Source organism: Balaenoptera physalus (assembly GCF_965194825.1).
Source record: "Balaenoptera physalus genome assembly, chromosome: 1".
NCBI lineage: Eukaryota > Metazoa > Chordata > Mammalia > Artiodactyla > Balaenopteridae > Balaenoptera > Balaenoptera physalus.
Genome location: NC_138882.1, coordinates 16306132 through 16322623, shown reverse-complemented (window position 1 = coordinate 16322623; position 16492 = coordinate 16306132). Strand labels below are relative to the sequence as shown.

Here is a 16492-nt window from a genome sequence, read left to right as displayed (position 1 = left end):
CCCAGTCCATCACTCATGGGGAAAAAGTATTACTAAATGCCAGTCTACTTTTGCCTACTTTCTAGCTTCACGCTTCATCTCTGCCCTCCTAACAAATCCCTCCTTCGCCATTCTAGCCTCCTGAATTCTTTCAGGAATCTCCTCCTTCTGACCTGCGTTCAGTCCAGACCTGCTCTCAGTTTTCTCTCATTTGAAGGAAAATACAAACGTGTGCCACAATGTAAGGAACATGCTCCTTCTGAGACATGTTGACTTAGAACAGGGAACGATCCTTGCGTCTCATCTTGTGTAGTGGGGTTCCAGCTCTCTACAACATGTAGGGGTTTTCAACTCAATTCAGTTCCACAGGTCCACGTGGAGTCCTCTGATAGACCGGGGTGGCTTGAACAGCTCTGGGTCTACTGATCTACTCAAGCCCACACATTGAGCTTTCAGGGGTGACTGATGAAGCGGATACACATTGCCAATGTCTTTAATTTGAGAAACTGTGTTAGCACCAAATTCCAGTTTCTTTGTATTAATTCTCAAGGAAAGGTGCCTTTCCTTTGGTATGTAGATGACTCTGATGGCCTTGCATAAATGTCTTTCAGCTTGGTCATCTCTGCCAGGTTTGGTTTCCAACCTGTGGCAGTCTTGGTTTAGCCATCGCTTTTTTACATTCCTCTACTTCCCCTGGACCCTTCTGCAATCTACTCTCTGTTTACCTAGCACCCTTGGATGATACTCTCTATGTATTTGATTGGTCTCAAAGATAGTTACCTCAACAGTAAGGAAGTGCCTGTCTTTCCCCACAGGAGTGCGTCTTGACAGAGTACGTGGAGGTCGGCAGAAGTACAAGCGCAGAATAGATGCGGAGAACAGCCCATACCTGAACCCTCAGTTGGTTCAGCCAGCCAAAAAGCCATGTAAGTACAGCAGCCATGTCTGGCTTTCCAGTACATGACATCCTCCCAGCTGGCTCTAGGTACATCAGTTTTGGCATGCCCATTCCTACTGACTCCAACGAGACTTCTCTTTGTTGGCGGGGGTGGGGAGATGTGGCTTTATTCCCAAGGATTGCCTTTGAAGGGCAGCAACAACTCAACTAATTATCTTTTTTTCCTATGGTTTTCTCCCCCTCTACCTTTTTTCACCTAGTCATTTTGTGGAAGCGTAAGCATACCAAGGCGTAGCTTATATAGTGCGAATTTTACATTTACGGGTTATCTTTATTTTCAGAGGTACATAAAATGGATCGTACCGTGATCATTAGTTCATTGGAGCTGTTAGTTTCAGATTTCACAAGAAAGTGATTTTTGTAGTTTTCACTAGCTAAATGAGTTTGTTCAACCTCCCAATGAAAATACATTAGGAGCCTCATTAATTTAGAGCTATAGAAGGTTAACACACTCGCTAGCAATAGATTAAAACAAGGATGGGCCCTACTGATAACAAGCATAGGTTGGTGGTTCCATTTCAGATGCCCTTATGGGCATTATGAAGTGTTTTTTAAAAAGCCCATGGTTTGATAATGCCCGGCTGCAATTTGAAACGATGGTAGGTATGTAGCTAAAATGCAAACCCCATTCTCTTTGTCTAGCTAAAAAGAGCTAGAATATAGACTGAGGCAGTTAACTGTGTTCCAGTTTCTGAAAAATCAGTTCATGGCTGTAGTGCAAAAGGGCTAACATTTTAGGATGTTTATGCATAGAGTTTATACGAGGCACTGAAAGTGCTTTGGTGGAAACAATTCTCACATTTAGCTGTCTCTGTCTCAGAAGACACAACCAGCCCTCACCAGAGGAAGTTGCAGCTATAGCAGTTCTAGAAAAGACATGGGTAATTTCTGATCTGCTTTCAAGGGAAGAGAAAAAGTGTCCTCTTCTCATTCAGATTCTCCAGGAGGGGTCGCTGTTATGCATCATGCGTGTGAGCATATGGGCGTCTGTTAAATACATAAAACAGACCCTGAACTGTAAATGAAAGGACATTTTAGCTATGTCAAAGGAAAAAACAACCAGTTTTACATAAAATTAGAGCTTAAGTGAACATATGGCATGGTTTCCTTTTGCCTTTCCAAAAAACATTATGTTGATTATACCTTCAATTGTCCAATCTGGCATCTTCTCCTCAGCCTGCATAAGCTGTTTGGCATTCTGCAAATACAATCTAGGACTGCATTAAGCAGATTTTGCACATTAGAATAAAAAAACTTTCTGATAATACAATAAAATGCAATAAACACTCATGTTTAATTTCATTAGAGGTTTCGTTTTCCTGAATTCACTAATATCCAGACTGGCCATTTCTCATTCATTTTATACGAAGTCGACTGACACCATTGATGATATCCTCTACCGAGAGAAAAATGAGCACCAGCCCATTCGTAAGTCCACAGGATGGATAAAGAAACATCTATGGTTTTCAGCGGAAACCTGAGAAATGGGGAAGAGGCTTGTCAAGTACCTTTAAGAAGATTACAGCAATTTCAATGAGCTCCATTTGTCTGAGATAAAAGAGGACTCCTAATAAATCATTACTCATTATCTTAAGGCCTCTGTGTTAATTTTCCTTAGTCTATCCAATTAGTGTATTTTGGTAACAAACATTTATAAAACTTAATTTTCAGATCCTGTCAGAGACTAGGCATGGGCTTTGCTCAGAAAGTGTCTGGGGGAGATTTCTGGAGCCTGACTGATTGTTTGTGTACTACAAAAGCCCAAGAATGAAAATTGGGTTCTATTGATTCTAATTAGGGAAACATTAAATAAGATTCACCTAGAAACAGTGCTGCCGGCTATTCCATTTTCTGAATGATAGGAATTTCTAAGCTTCCACCAAATTTCTCTGACCCCCTCCAGTCAAGTATCCAGTGGCTTGGGTAAAACAGGTTGCGTTTTCCCTGTACTAAAAGAACTCGAATCACGATTTCCTTCCGTTACATTTTTGTACCCTTTATTACTGCATTTTCTTCTAATCCTGAGGATCTAGTAGTTGCTGACAGGTTTTGCTGCATTGTCAGAGCAATGAAAGTGGAAACTTTTCCAAGCGTAGCTAAAAAACAGGGTGTTGTTTCGATAGCATATACGAGAAACAAATGTCATTCTCTTCAGATCCTACAAATTAAAAAAAAAAAGAATCTCTATTTGATTTTAATTTCTTTTCTAGAAAATATGATATTTGGGAATACTTCCTCCCAAATCTGTATTTTTAATTTGATAATAATTGAATATTACTGCCATTGAATGGTTATCTGTTGATAATTTGAAGTGAACAGAATTCATGTGGCAGTCATAGTAGTAAAAATTTTAAACTCTATCAAAAAATTACTAATTATAGCTTGGATAAGTATCCTTGTTATGTTGTTACAGCAGACAAAAAAAGAACTATGTTTTCAATTCTAAGGTATATGAAGTCTTTTCATTTTGAGTTAAAAAAGTTAAAAATGTATAGGGAAAGGCAAATGGTCTAGTAAACGTAGAGGAACCTTTGACTTGGCTCACAAAGATCCCATTTAATACCCTAGTTTTCTAGAGTAATAGGACACAGACGTTGAAATATCTGAGTTTATTCTTACCTATTTGTATTTCCTCACTTAGAAGAAAGTATCAAATCTAAAGCTACATGTAGAAATTGAAAATGGGGCCAACAAGAAAAATCATTCCGTTAGCAAGGCTTTATAACCCCTTCCATAAACTCTCACATGGCCCTGAGCGATAAAACACATTTGATGTGATGCTTTCCATTTGTCTCTAGTGTTTATTTTATGAAGGATTTTAAAAACATATATCACAAATTTCAGACAGATAAATCTGAGCCAGAGAATGAGCTAAAGACAACAGATGAAAATAGAGGATTAAAGTATTAGACGCTCCAAAGTGGAAATACGGTCACATTTAAGTTGGAGTATTTTTCTGGAAACTGACATTGGCTATATTTGGAAGATGGGCTGGGTATGTGGGGAGGGGGAGAAAGGCAAGACGTTCATATTGAATGCATCCCACTGAGACAGAGTTATACAGTCAGTAATTCACCCCGGCAGAAGGGCTCTGACCTTTGCTCCTCTTTAAAGGAATTAGGACAGTTAATGACTTTCATGCCCATTATGTCTATGGGCAGTAGGAGTTCTTTGCCTCCTACATTATGTTCTATATTTCAATGGTTTATATGGATATTTATTTTAAAGCTTTTGTATGCTATTTAATCTGCTTCCCCAGATCCCACCTAAGAATCAAAGAGCAGACCCAGAAAGCATCTAACTTCTCTTATCTGTTTGCTATAAAAAATTTCATTGCAGGACAGATGCTTCATTCCAGCAAAGGCAGATAAAGCCCAGAAGAAACAAAGAACTATTACAACTGCTATGGGTTTTCCAGAACACTGTTTAGTATATATATGTTGAACCGTAAATGGAATATTTGGGGTTGATTATAGGTGTTTGAGGGATATTTTTGTTTTGTTTTTTGTTTTTGCTCAAAATACCACCTAGTTTAGAACGTGTGAAAGAGGGATGATACTACTAGTGATCTTGTAGTGCTCTGGTCTGATTCTGCAGATAACAAGATTGTCTCACATTTATTGGTGGCTGAACCGGAGAAGATCTATGCCATGCCTGACCCTACTGTTCCCGACAGTGACATCAAAGCCCTCACTACACTGTGCGACTTGGCCGATCGAGAATTGGTGGTTATCATTGGATGGGCGAAGCATATTCCAGGTACCTTTTCTGAAATGAAAAAGAAAAGTTTGCCATTAATTCCCTAGGCTTTATATGTTGATTTAGGCAAATTCACAATTTTCTCATTAGGATTTTTAAATTTTATTTATTTATTTTAATTTACTTTTTTTATTTGTATTTTTTTAATTAATTGATTGTTCTTGGCCACACTGCACGGCTTGTGAGAACTTAGTTCCCCAACCAGGGATTGAACCCGAACCATTGGCAGTGAAAGCGCAGAGTCTCAACCACTGGACCACCGGGGAATTCCCGTTCATTAGGATTTTTTTAAACCTTTACATTTGTTTTTGTCATACTTAATTTAGTGCTTTCTTGGTCCTAATAGAATCATATGCCATTTTTATAACTACCATCTTGAATGCTTGTTAATTATTTTTTCGCATATGAAGGTACTATTGCCAACCTAAGATAAAGAGAATATAACTTGTTAAAATATTTCCTTATTCTTTTAAAAAGTCCGAGTTTTCTCCTAAGGAAATACTTCTGTTTTTTTCTTTTCACTTTAAATAAATGTTTATGAATTGGGGGCTTTAAGGCAGACAGCCTGGGTATAAGTCCTGCCTGGCCTGCCAATGGGACAACTTCCTGAACTTACTCTATCTTAGCTTCCTAAAGTCTAAATAAAGCTATAATATCGTAATAAAAAAAAGTTTTTGTCAGGAGTAGTCTAGATACCTTTTTTCCTTTTAAAAATCACTTATTTTGTTGTTTGTAGTGGTGATTTATACTGAATTGTTTTTCATATTTGCATATTGCTTTGGTTTACAATTAGATATTTACCATGAATTTATACATAAATTATGAAAATAAATGTTCAATTGACATTGTAAATATTCTCATATGGTGCCTTAAAAGTAGTATTTCAGGTTTTTTTTTTTTTAATATTTATTTATTTATTTATTTGATTGCGCTGGGTCTTAGTTGTGGCAGGCGGGCTCCTTAGTTGTGGCGTGCGAACTCTTAGTTGCAGCATGCATTTGGGATCTAGTTCCCTGACCAGGGATCGAACCCGGGCCCCCTGCATCGGGAGTGCAGAGTCTTATCCACTGCGCCCCCAGGGAAGTCCCAAAAGTAGTATTTTAAAGTATCCAATTATTTTTCTCTCCAGACTTGTCCTTAGATCAGTGAACATATACCTGATCACAAGGTTTAAGAATTGTAGTAGTCTACTTGAATTATTGTTTGTTTGAGCTTTGATCTTCAAATAGTTTACAAACAAATTTTTGGACAGTGAGCCGTGTTTCTTTGGTACAGTGAACTTATTTCTGTCTCCTTAAACTAGTTTGTCTTTATGCTTTGAATGCTACAGTAATTTCTTTAATCAAATTGATGGAAGTCCCTTTCCCAGCCCACACTGAAACCAATTTATTGGTCATGATACGCCAGCTATGTTGCTAACAGTCGTAACGAACTGTCAGGCGATATCGCAGTGAAGCTAATTTGAAGTCATTAGGTGTGCAGCGTTCAGGCGACAATTTGTTACAGTGCTTGGGAACACAGCTGACATTTCTGAATGGCTTTGTTCACTGCAGTTCTAGATGAGGCCAAGCAAATTGTAAACTAATTTAAACATCACTCTGTATTATACCAGCTACTTTGTCTTACACTGTTTGCTAATAAAGCACCCCAAATTAAGTCAAAACTAGTTAAATAGGTGAGCTGGAGTGTATTCTTTAAGAGATACCTCCACAAGGGTCACTACGTCTAAAAGAAAGATGAGAATTTGATTGTGTGGATAGCTGATTTGCATTTGGATTGTAATCATTCTATCAGGTTTTTAGAAAAAGCAATAAAAATAGAAATAGAATATGCTAAAAGATGGTAAGACATTGGAAGCTGTAGCGGTGGAAACAGCCAGAATTTGCCTAAACAGTGTATGAAAACTTTTTTGGAAGGAAAGTGTTATGAAGGGTTTTAGAAAGAAACAAAACTAAGATTTGTTGAAGTGTCCACAGATAACTTTTAAAAATAATCAATATATATTATATCATTTACATTTATCCACACACACACGTACACAGACTTACATACTCACAGATTTAAAATAACATTATTCTAACCCAGGGTTTCTCAGTCTTGATGCAACTGATGTTTGGAACCAGATAATCTTTTGTTATGGGGCCTGTCCTGTTCCTTGTAGGGTATTTATCAACATCCTTGGTTTCTACCTATTAGCATCCTTGAGTTGTAACAAACAAAAATGTCTTCACACATTGCCAGATGTCCTCTTGGGGGGCAAAATCATGCCCCTCTTCCCCGGTTGAGACCCATTGTTCTAACCCAGGAATCAGATATTATTATCCTTAATTCAAAGATAGGGAGATCTGGGGCAGAGAGAGGTAAAAACACTTGCACAAGTTCACAAATGTATCCAGAGCCTTCAAAGCCCACATTCAACATTGCTTCCTGGAATAGAATCAGGATAGTTTAGTCCCCCAGTTGACTACCTTTGAAAGAATTATTTCAAAATTAAAATGATAGTGTTATGAATAGCAACAGCATAAAAGGCTATGTCACTCTGACTCCAAACCGCCCATTATTTCAGAGAATTCTGCCCAAGTTCTCCCTGAATTAAGAAATTTGTTAAGCCCATATTTTGTTATTGTACAGACGTTCCATAATAACGATCAAGAAAAGTCAACCAACTCCTTCTGCGGCTCTCTGGTGAGGAAAAGTCAGTGATAAATTTGTGGGTCCAGTTGTGTATCTAAGTAGAAATGTCAGCTTACAGAGGAACTTGTCACAGTAAAGGGGCTCTGGTGACCTTTGTGAAGACAGTAACTTTAAATAACTATGAGTAACAGCATTTCCAGTGGTGGAAACAATTGCTATACGATTATGTGTTCAGTCTTAAGCTGAGGCTTAGAATTGGTAGGGGCTGACGTTATTCTCTCTCCCCAGCAAATACCAGAGGAGGTTACTTTGCAGTGATGATTCACAGCTCTGGTTTCCGTGATACCCGGAGGGTGCTTTAAATAATTGCAAGGAGTATCTTGGCTTTTCAGAGAGGGATTAGCAAAACACGAATTCACTGAAATGCTTTTAAATTTCATAACAGTAAGTGTGCCATGCAGTGTTTGGAGGTAGAAGTAAAAGATGCTGTGATACCAGCGTGCTGGTCTATATACCCGGGTTCAGGGGAGCCTGGGCACGGCAGCAACATGGAGCGTGGGATGGGGAGGGGGTAAAGCCAAAGAGAATATAAAGATTAAAGTCTCATTTCTGCCTTGATAAAAGTAAAAATGTGTTTTTGATACCATGACCTAGTCCTCATAACCGGGGTCAGAGCTGGAATTAAAGCCAAATCAGAACTGAAATTTCACCTGTCTTAATCTTCACTTCAAAATTGCTTTTTTAAAAAAAAATGCTTCTGTTAAAACTAAAGTGAAATCTTTTTTTTAAATATACTAAAATCCAAACCTTTGCTCTCTTTATGCTGCTCTCAGTTTGTGGAATCACACACACACACACAGACACACACACTTTTTAAAAATTAAGTTTAGCATATAAGATCAGATCAGTAGCCTTTCTGCACTCCTGGGAAGGTACTTTTGTATACTTGCTTTTGCTACATAAAAAAGTGACAAATTCAACAAAAGCAAATATTGAAGAAGAATACATAGGGAGTGGGGTTTTTTTTTTATCAGTAAATAGAATTAGTTGACTTACTTTAATAAATCACATAAATGGAAAGTGTGTTGTTCTGAAACATGACCATACTTTATCTCTAGAAGCAAAAAGATCACAAGGGCTTTAGAAAATGCTTGACTTTAGTTGAAGGAGCATAAGGGCACCAGAACAGATGATGGTGCCCTAATAGCCCTTTTTAAGAATGACAGGGCCCCACCATTAGCATCCTTTTATATCCTTGGAAATTGCTCATGCCTCGCTTTTCTGGTTCCTATCTGCCTGACTCTTTTTTATTTCTCTTTCAATTTCGTCCGCGCTCGGCTAAGCGCATGCTAACACAATATGATTGAGCTGTAAAATGGACCGCTGTCGCCTCTAATCTCTTTTATGTAGATACGGAGGTCCTGCACACTCCACTTCATTCTCTCTCCATTGTTGGCCTTTTTTAGAATGGGCTGCCAAGTAATGGAGGCTCCGTCAAATATTAGAGCTAGGTTTCACAGGGTGTGATAAGACGATTATCAGCCCAGCAGTCAGATCTATTATTGTTCTTTGTGGTTGATTAAAATATTATTTTGTACTGTAATTTTGTTAGCAAAATGCAGAATGTGCTTCGTCAGATGGTGCTTAAAAAAGCATCACCCATATTAGCTGACCTATATAAGTGGCTTAAATATATTTATGGGTCCTGCCAGATGGATGACTCTAAGAGAAAGATATTTGAACAATTCAGTGAATGAATGTATTTTAGAAGTTGTTTTTTCCTTTATCACATATGGCAGATTATTAGGTGGGCTTGTTTATTTTTGACATGACAGATCAAACAATTACCTGCTGAAGAAGGAGAACTCCATTCAAGTTTGGAGCCTCTTAATGACATTTTTAAAACAGGAAAAAACAAACAAACAAACCTATAGTTTTTCTTCATACCAAATGAAGGCAGGAACTATTAAGCTCAAAAAAGAAAACCACACTAGGAAGAGATGTGATAAAACAGTCTTTATGTATAGTTATTCATGTAAGAAACAGAAGTCTAAAGTATAGAAACCAGTATTCTGCATTTACTCTGAAACATTTTTTCTAAAACATTCACTTAGGAAAATGAATTAAAAATTGCTCAGCGAGTTGGCTTTTTCTAGTTTTCTCAACAGAAGTATTTAGAATTTTCTATAAATGACAGAAATCTCTAAAGAACATGGATAAACTATTTCTACATTAGGCTATAAATTTTGTGAGAGAATACCCAAGAATATTTTGAACTAATATTTATGGCTAATGATAGTGTTTAAAGATATATATTTATTGTTCTAATGCATTTTATGTAGAGATCAGTTTTTTAGATTGCATCATTCCCTAGGTGAAGTTGTGAAGGTTTTGTTTTTTAACTGCCCATTACTTATCTTAAACTGCTGGCACCATTACATGATTATGATATGTGAAAAAGCACAAAAAATTGTGGTGGAAATAATTACTATAAGATTATGTTTCCATTTGTAACACCAGGTAAGTTGTCATGTGTATATGCATGTGATTATGGTTTCACATGCAGGAAACGGCATAGTTAACTAAGAGAGTTATGTTATATATAAAAAGGACCTAATATGCTGTTTGGTTTCTATATCATTGGCACTTGAAAAATGTACTATTGATGAGTTGATTAAAAATATGCACAGCACAAAACTATTAATTGGCTCTTAATGATTTCAGAACTGTGAAGTCGTTGAGTATTTTAGTTAAGTGGAGAAATTTTAAATTTAAGATCCAATGCCTTGGCACTTAGTAAGACTATTTAAATTATAACTATATTCAATTATCAGATAGTTAGAAGTTATGTTTAATGTACCTCGTAGTTGTATACCTGTGTACCAGTAGTTGTGGTTTATAAAAGGTAGAATAATTCTGAAAGTAAAATCAGAAAACCTGAGCTGTATAGAGTTGAGTAATATTTTGTAAGTTATGTAATTGGTCTAGCCATTAGTTATATTGTGAAAATCAAATGAGGAAAAAAAACACACATGCAAATTATACACATATGCATAATTAATTTGCAAATTATAAAGAATGATCGAAAAACGTAAAATATTCAGTGTTCATTTTAGTGCCTAAGAGATTGTACATAGATTGTCATTTTATTGTAATTAGAGCCAAGTGATCCAAAAAGTTAGTATTCATAAGAGCTATTTCAAAAAATATTCAGAACAAACATCCATTATAATAGAAAGGGAGGGAAAGGTTACTTAACCAAGAGGATCCCTGTATGGATATTGCCATCATTCTGTCCTAGGTGAGCAGGACCGTTAGCTTCTAAATAGTCAAGTTCGTCCTCCTCGGCCATACCTAAAATAACTGAATGTTTATCAGTTTCTGAAGTCACAATTGTGATATGGAGAAAGGAACAAGTTGAAAACTATGTTGTGAAAAAAATAATCTGAAAGATCCCCTAGAGACTTGTTCATTTTCTGCAGCTACCCTTGCTAGAAAGGAGAAACACCAACAAAGAAGGTTTAAGGTTTCCCAGACAGATGAGGTTTCCCAGACGGAGACCCGGTTCAAGAGACACCCCCAAATGTTATTAAAGATACTCACAAAGACCTCTCCTCACCACTCGGTGCCATTTTTTTGTGACCTGATGCACAGTGCTGTCACCATGCTGAATTACCTGTGCTCACGTAACCTCTGTCCCAGTATTCTGGTCCATTACTAGGTATCCCCCAAATATATTTGCCATCCATTCATCGTCATGCCATTGTGTACCTCTGATCAGCGAGGAATCATAATTTCATAGCAGTCGTGAATACAATTTAAGTATTTGAGTGTCTGCTATGGACCTAATACTATGCTAGGTACTGTGGGGCTTATTAAAGCTACAGGTGACCTGATCTCCACCCTGAATCATGGATCTGTGTCTGCATAAATATCTATGCATACATGTGTGCATTGATATGTGGTAATCTTCTTTTTTGGGGGATTAAGCTTTCAATACAAAAACAACTAACATCGGTAGAGTTTATTATTGTTTACAAAGCACTTTCACGAACTTTTACTTGATGTCCATAACAATTCGGTTGTTTAATTCTTATTATCCCCTAGAGTGAGGAAGTTTGATTCACACTGTTAGTAATGTTACTTGAACCATAGAATATTTAACTTAAATGACTTTTTACCGGTAGCTTCAGTAGGTCTTTCTCCCCTATCCTCCTCTACTTCCCCGTACATTTTTTGTCATTTGTTCCAGATTACCTACCTGCCTTTCATACAAGTTTAGGCAAATGGAACATATTTGCCCTATCTTTAAATTTTGTCTCTACATTTATAAAATGAAAGGAGAATTGAATCAAAGAGGAAATGTATGACACACCTTTAAAATCAATAAAAATCAAGGTGTTTGATTGATAGTGCGTCCTTTATATCCCTGATCACAAATTTTAACGAAACAAGGTGATCACTGGGTAGCTACTCAGCTGAATGGTTGGAAAAGTTTTTAAATGATTGGTTGCTAAAATTGAAGGCTCTTCCTCCCCAACTCTGTTTGGATTCACTGGGTTGAAGATTTCTCTATTCATCAAGTCCTAAAAGATGGTATCATTTTCAGGCAAGTAATTGTAATCGCGAAACTCTTTTGAATGCTAAGGTGACAGGATGAGTCTCATCATTCGGTTTACTGTATATATCAGAAGGCTGAACAGCCTGCAGTCTACCTGAGGGTTATCAAAATATTGACATCCCATAGACCTGGCCCAACTCATATCATTCTGTTCTGGAATTCTGTTTGTTCATAGAGCTGTTACTTCTGACTTTTAGGTTCTTCTCAAGGCTACTTGATGAGTTCAAGAGAGAAAGACTTCTGTGTCTTGTGAAAAGAATTCTATATGGAAGCTGATTTAATTAGCATAACCCGTATATGCTTAAATGCTTCATGAAAATCTTTTTCCACCTCTAAAAGAAGAATTGGAGGGAGAAATTTAAATGTGATGCTGGCGTGTTTTGTTTCTCCCTCTGCTCCTCTTTGACCCTCTCTCCATCCCTAATCCCACCTCCCTCCCGTGGGCTGGTCACACGTTTTCCCCTGCGTCCCCCTTGCTCTGCCTCAGCCAATCTCCAAATGAATGCATGTCTATCGTGGCCTTGGCTTTGGCACTCTGGATATATTGATTAATAGTTGCCCTAAGCTCCTTTTAGCAAATCAAATTTTCACTTTTAGCAAGGATTTCGCCTCTGATTTATTCAGCAAAGTGAAATGCACTAAATTGACTTTGACATTCAGGGAAAATGGCTGAAAAACAAAGAGCAGAGGAAAGAGATATAAATTGTGTGGCAGCTGGAGACTTCAAGCATCCGAGGAACAGTTTTCTGTGGAATATAGAGTAATTTGAAAGCACACAGAGAAGTGGTTTCTTCAAAAAAAATGAAAAAAATGCTGAGTTTTCTTTTTGAAAGAGGGTGTAAGTATTACTCAGCTGAACTCAGAATTTCTGGTACAATGCATTATATTTTGTAGATAAAAATAGCTGCGTAATCCAAGATTGCCTATATCTAAATGAGTTTATGAAAGCTAGGACATAACCTAATTACACTGGAAAAAAGAAATAGTCAAGTCATCCCACACGAAATAGAATAGTTAATTTGAAAATGTAAGTGCTGTGTAGTAGTGTGTGTGTGTGTGTGTGTGTGTGTGTGTGTGTGTGTGTGTGTGTCTGTGTGTTGTAAAGAATGGAGCTTTTTCATCACCATTAAAAGAATTGAAATAATTTTGGATCACAAGCCTCAGAAAAGCCATGTAACTTTGCTCTTCTGTTTGCCTTTTTCCCAAGAATGTCTGCCTTGGCTGTATTCTTTAATGTGACTAAGTCAGCCTACTTCCTTGTTAGACCAAGGTTCGGTGAATTAGTGACAATCAGGTTCAAGATACAAAGTGTGGTTTTTTTTGTTTTGTTTTGTTTTTAATTTTATTTACTTATTTATTTATTTTTGGCTGTGTTGGGTCTTCGTTTCTGTGCGAGGGCTTTCTCTAGTTGCGACAAGTGGGGGCCACTCTTCATCACGGTGCGCGGGCCTCTCACTGTCGCAGTAAAGTGTGGTTTTGATGCGTAAAAAGAAATGGTGCTGATGTAGATGAAGCAAAGAGGAAAGGGGGTCGAACTGAATTCACTGTGGACACTTGGGGAGGAATGAAAGGTGTGAGGACTATCGAGGAGTAGTTTTGATATTGCGGATCTCGTAGACTGTTGAATTGCCTCTGCCGAGAGGGGTTATGAGAGGGGTGGAAGGAGAAGGGGGAGGGGAAATCTACAGAAGGAATTTGCTGTTCATTTACCTTTTTGCTCTTCCATGTGAATTTTCCTTATTAACCAAAGTCAGGGTCCACATAGTCAAGGCACTGCCCTCCCTTTAACTATACTTTTTCATTATTCTCTTTCTTTTCATTTTCAACAAATCAGTGTCCAAAGTGACCCAAGCCATCCACATCAGTGGCATCTTACCAATCAGATAATATTTTAACGGTATACCAAACATGTCCACAGGCATATGATTTCCCTAAAGTCAAGCTGCTTCCTCCCCAATTCAGGCCACTTTTCAACCTTCATAAATGATTCTTAGAAGAACCCAATTAGGAGAATGTATTTAACCTGCTAAAAATCCCTTTAACTGACCAAACTTTCTAAGAAGCTTACGGTATATGATAAACAGATATAATACCTCCATTTGTTTATAAATACCTTGATATTTCTCTTAAGAAAAAAAATTTCTTGGTTTTTCCCAGAAAAAAATCAACTATGATTTTCTCAGTAGCAATCAACCACTTTTATTTCTTATTTTTGCCACGTTATATATTTTTTTCCTCCACCAAGAATCAGGAATGACGTACAAAGTACACAAACCCCAAGTCAAAGGGATATTCGGCTTTTATTTTATACTTGGATCTCTTAATGTGAAGTTCAGTGCTATTATTATATGAGTTAAAAGTACTAATGCATCGTAATTTAGTTAAAGAGAAACATATAATGGGTAAATACCACCTCTTGGTAATTCTAAGCTCTAGAGTCAGTTCAACTTAGCTCATCCCACAATTTTACATGTCTGCATTTAACCACAGAACTTTGCTTCCAATAAGGAAATTATATTTCCATTGCCAGAATGGGCAATTAAGTTCTCACTACATATTGTTAATATTATAAAATCAAGAAGGGGAAAGGACCAGTTTCTTCCACTGGGTTCAGATTAAGCCAGTGGATGACTGGCCGTCCAGGTCAGCAGCACAGCCTGTATGGATTTAGAGAGTCATCGGAGCCCAATTAAACACCGTAACTCCAGGGGTGTCTCTGAAGAGCAGCTCCCTCCTCTCTGGATGAAGGGGGCTTCACACCTGCTTAACCTACATTAGGGAAGGATTAATTACCTGAAGTGCTGGGCCCCCTCAGCCAGTCAGCATGTTTGTGGCAGGGCACATGGTAGCCTGGGCTGAGGAGGGAGAGAGGGAGAAGGAGCAGCTGCGGGTTCAAGGAAGGACTGATTCCTCCTGACATGGTCAGCACTTTAGGAAAAAAAATAGTCCAGCTATACTTAATCTTGTGATTTTCTGTGTCATGGCAGAGCCCAGTCTGCAATGCAGACTTGTAAACGTAAAAGAGGAATACCCTCCCGAAGGTCCTTTCAACTGTGCATATTACTCAGATTAACCTTTTGTGGAGAAACATGGAATCTCTACTTAAACATTTCAGATTTATTTCTGTGAGTGGCTGTGATATTGAAGCAAAGTGCTGTATGATAGATTTTCCCAAAGTTTAAAAAATATGCTTGCTTACTCAGAAACATGCCTCCGGGAAGTTTTATGACACTCTTTTAAAAATAAATGGAAGGATATCGAATATAGATCTCTTTCTTTAAAAACTAATTCTTGGATGATAGAACCAGAATGAACCTTAGAATTCTATTGCTAGAACTTCGCATTTTAAGAGGAAGTAGTATGTTGCAGTGGGTAGTGTACCATACTTGGAGTTAGAGACCATGGTTCAAATTCTGATATTGCTTCATGCCATGAACTAAGTTTGCTTATATATAAGATGGGGATCATATTAATAAAGTGACCAACTTGATAGGTTAGTGGGACAATTCAGTGAGTTAATGTATGTAAAGTGCCCAATCCAATCTTTTAATTGCTAAGTGTTCAGTAAATGTTAAATGCCTTTACTTGCACATTCACTTACAGATAAAAACGTTGAAGACCAGGAAAACTGAATGACTTACCCAAGGTCACGAGCTACTCAGGACGTAGTTGAGACTAAAACTCAGTCATGTAACAGTTGAGCACTGTTGATATTTATCATCGTCACCACCAGTTTTTCAGAAAAGAGTATACATTCTTATGCATAGTATTAAATATTAGCAAGTTATCCTCTTTATTCTATATTATACCACATTATATTACATTATATATAAACATGCATATATTTATATGGACAGCATAGTTTTTGAAGATAGACCAGTAGTGAAAATGTTATAGAAAAGTTATTTTGGTATATTTTAAGTTGTGCACTCCAAATTATAAGCAATACACCCATCTTTCTTTTGTTATTCTTTGATATAGCTTGGGTATAATATCTGGATATATGAGATCAAACCTCTTTCTGAAGAATTATTAATCTAAAGGTATAGCTCAGAACCTTTCTGTTTCACACAGGGGGATATAGTAGAGAGAATTCCGTCACTGAGGCTTGAGGTTGGGAAACATAGCCAACAGCTTAAAGTGGCCAAGAGTTTCTCAATGGAGGATCTTGATACAGAGCTAAGTGTCTAGATAACATAAAGACAAAGTAACAGGAATACATGAGGTGTACCTTATTTATAAAGCATCTCTGAATACTTGCTATGTAAATATATGTGATGCTATCTTTGAAGACAATGTCTCTGACAGATCAGTGTATAACGTTTGATTAAAATTAGCTTGTAGATGATCCATGGATTTTAATTAACCTGGTCAGTTATCCAACCCAGTATACTCAGTGAGGATTTTAGGTTTTCACAACTCTGTATGTGCCATGAAAGTCTAAGTCAAATTTCCAAGGCAATTTTTTACAGTTCGAATAGAATTATTAATTATTTAATGTGAATCTGACCATACTATATTCTTGTAGTTGAATAAATTTC

The 16492-nt window shown here is 37.2% G+C and overlaps 1 protein-coding gene and 2 long non-coding RNA genes across 10 annotated transcripts in view; 1 reads left to right on the top strand and 2 right to left on the bottom strand.

The window, feature by feature from the left end:
- Positions 1–16492, bottom strand: part of LOC309644699 — an 887681-nt gene that overhangs the window by 648945 nt on the left and 222244 nt on the right. The window lies entirely within an intron of this gene.
- The window catches only part of ESRRG (estrogen related receptor gamma), a 619726-nt gene that overhangs the window by 555310 nt on the left and 47924 nt on the right, over positions 1–16492 (top strand). For all 8 annotated transcript variants that reach the window (XM_082427059.1, XM_082427060.1, XM_082427057.1 and 5 more), the window contains 2 exons: positions 795–905; positions 4535–4696. In XM_082427059.1, the coding sequence (XP_082283185.1) occupies positions 795–905; positions 4535–4696 (273 nt within the window). The remainder of the gene's footprint in view (positions 1–794; positions 906–4534; positions 4697–16492) is intronic.
- On the bottom strand, positions 2213–4662 carry LOC309644567. The gene is made up of 2 exons (XR_014254493.1): positions 4553–4662; positions 2213–2414 (listed from the first exon to the last, which is right to left on the bottom strand). It is a non-coding gene; the product is annotated as an uncharacterized lncRNA (long non-coding RNA).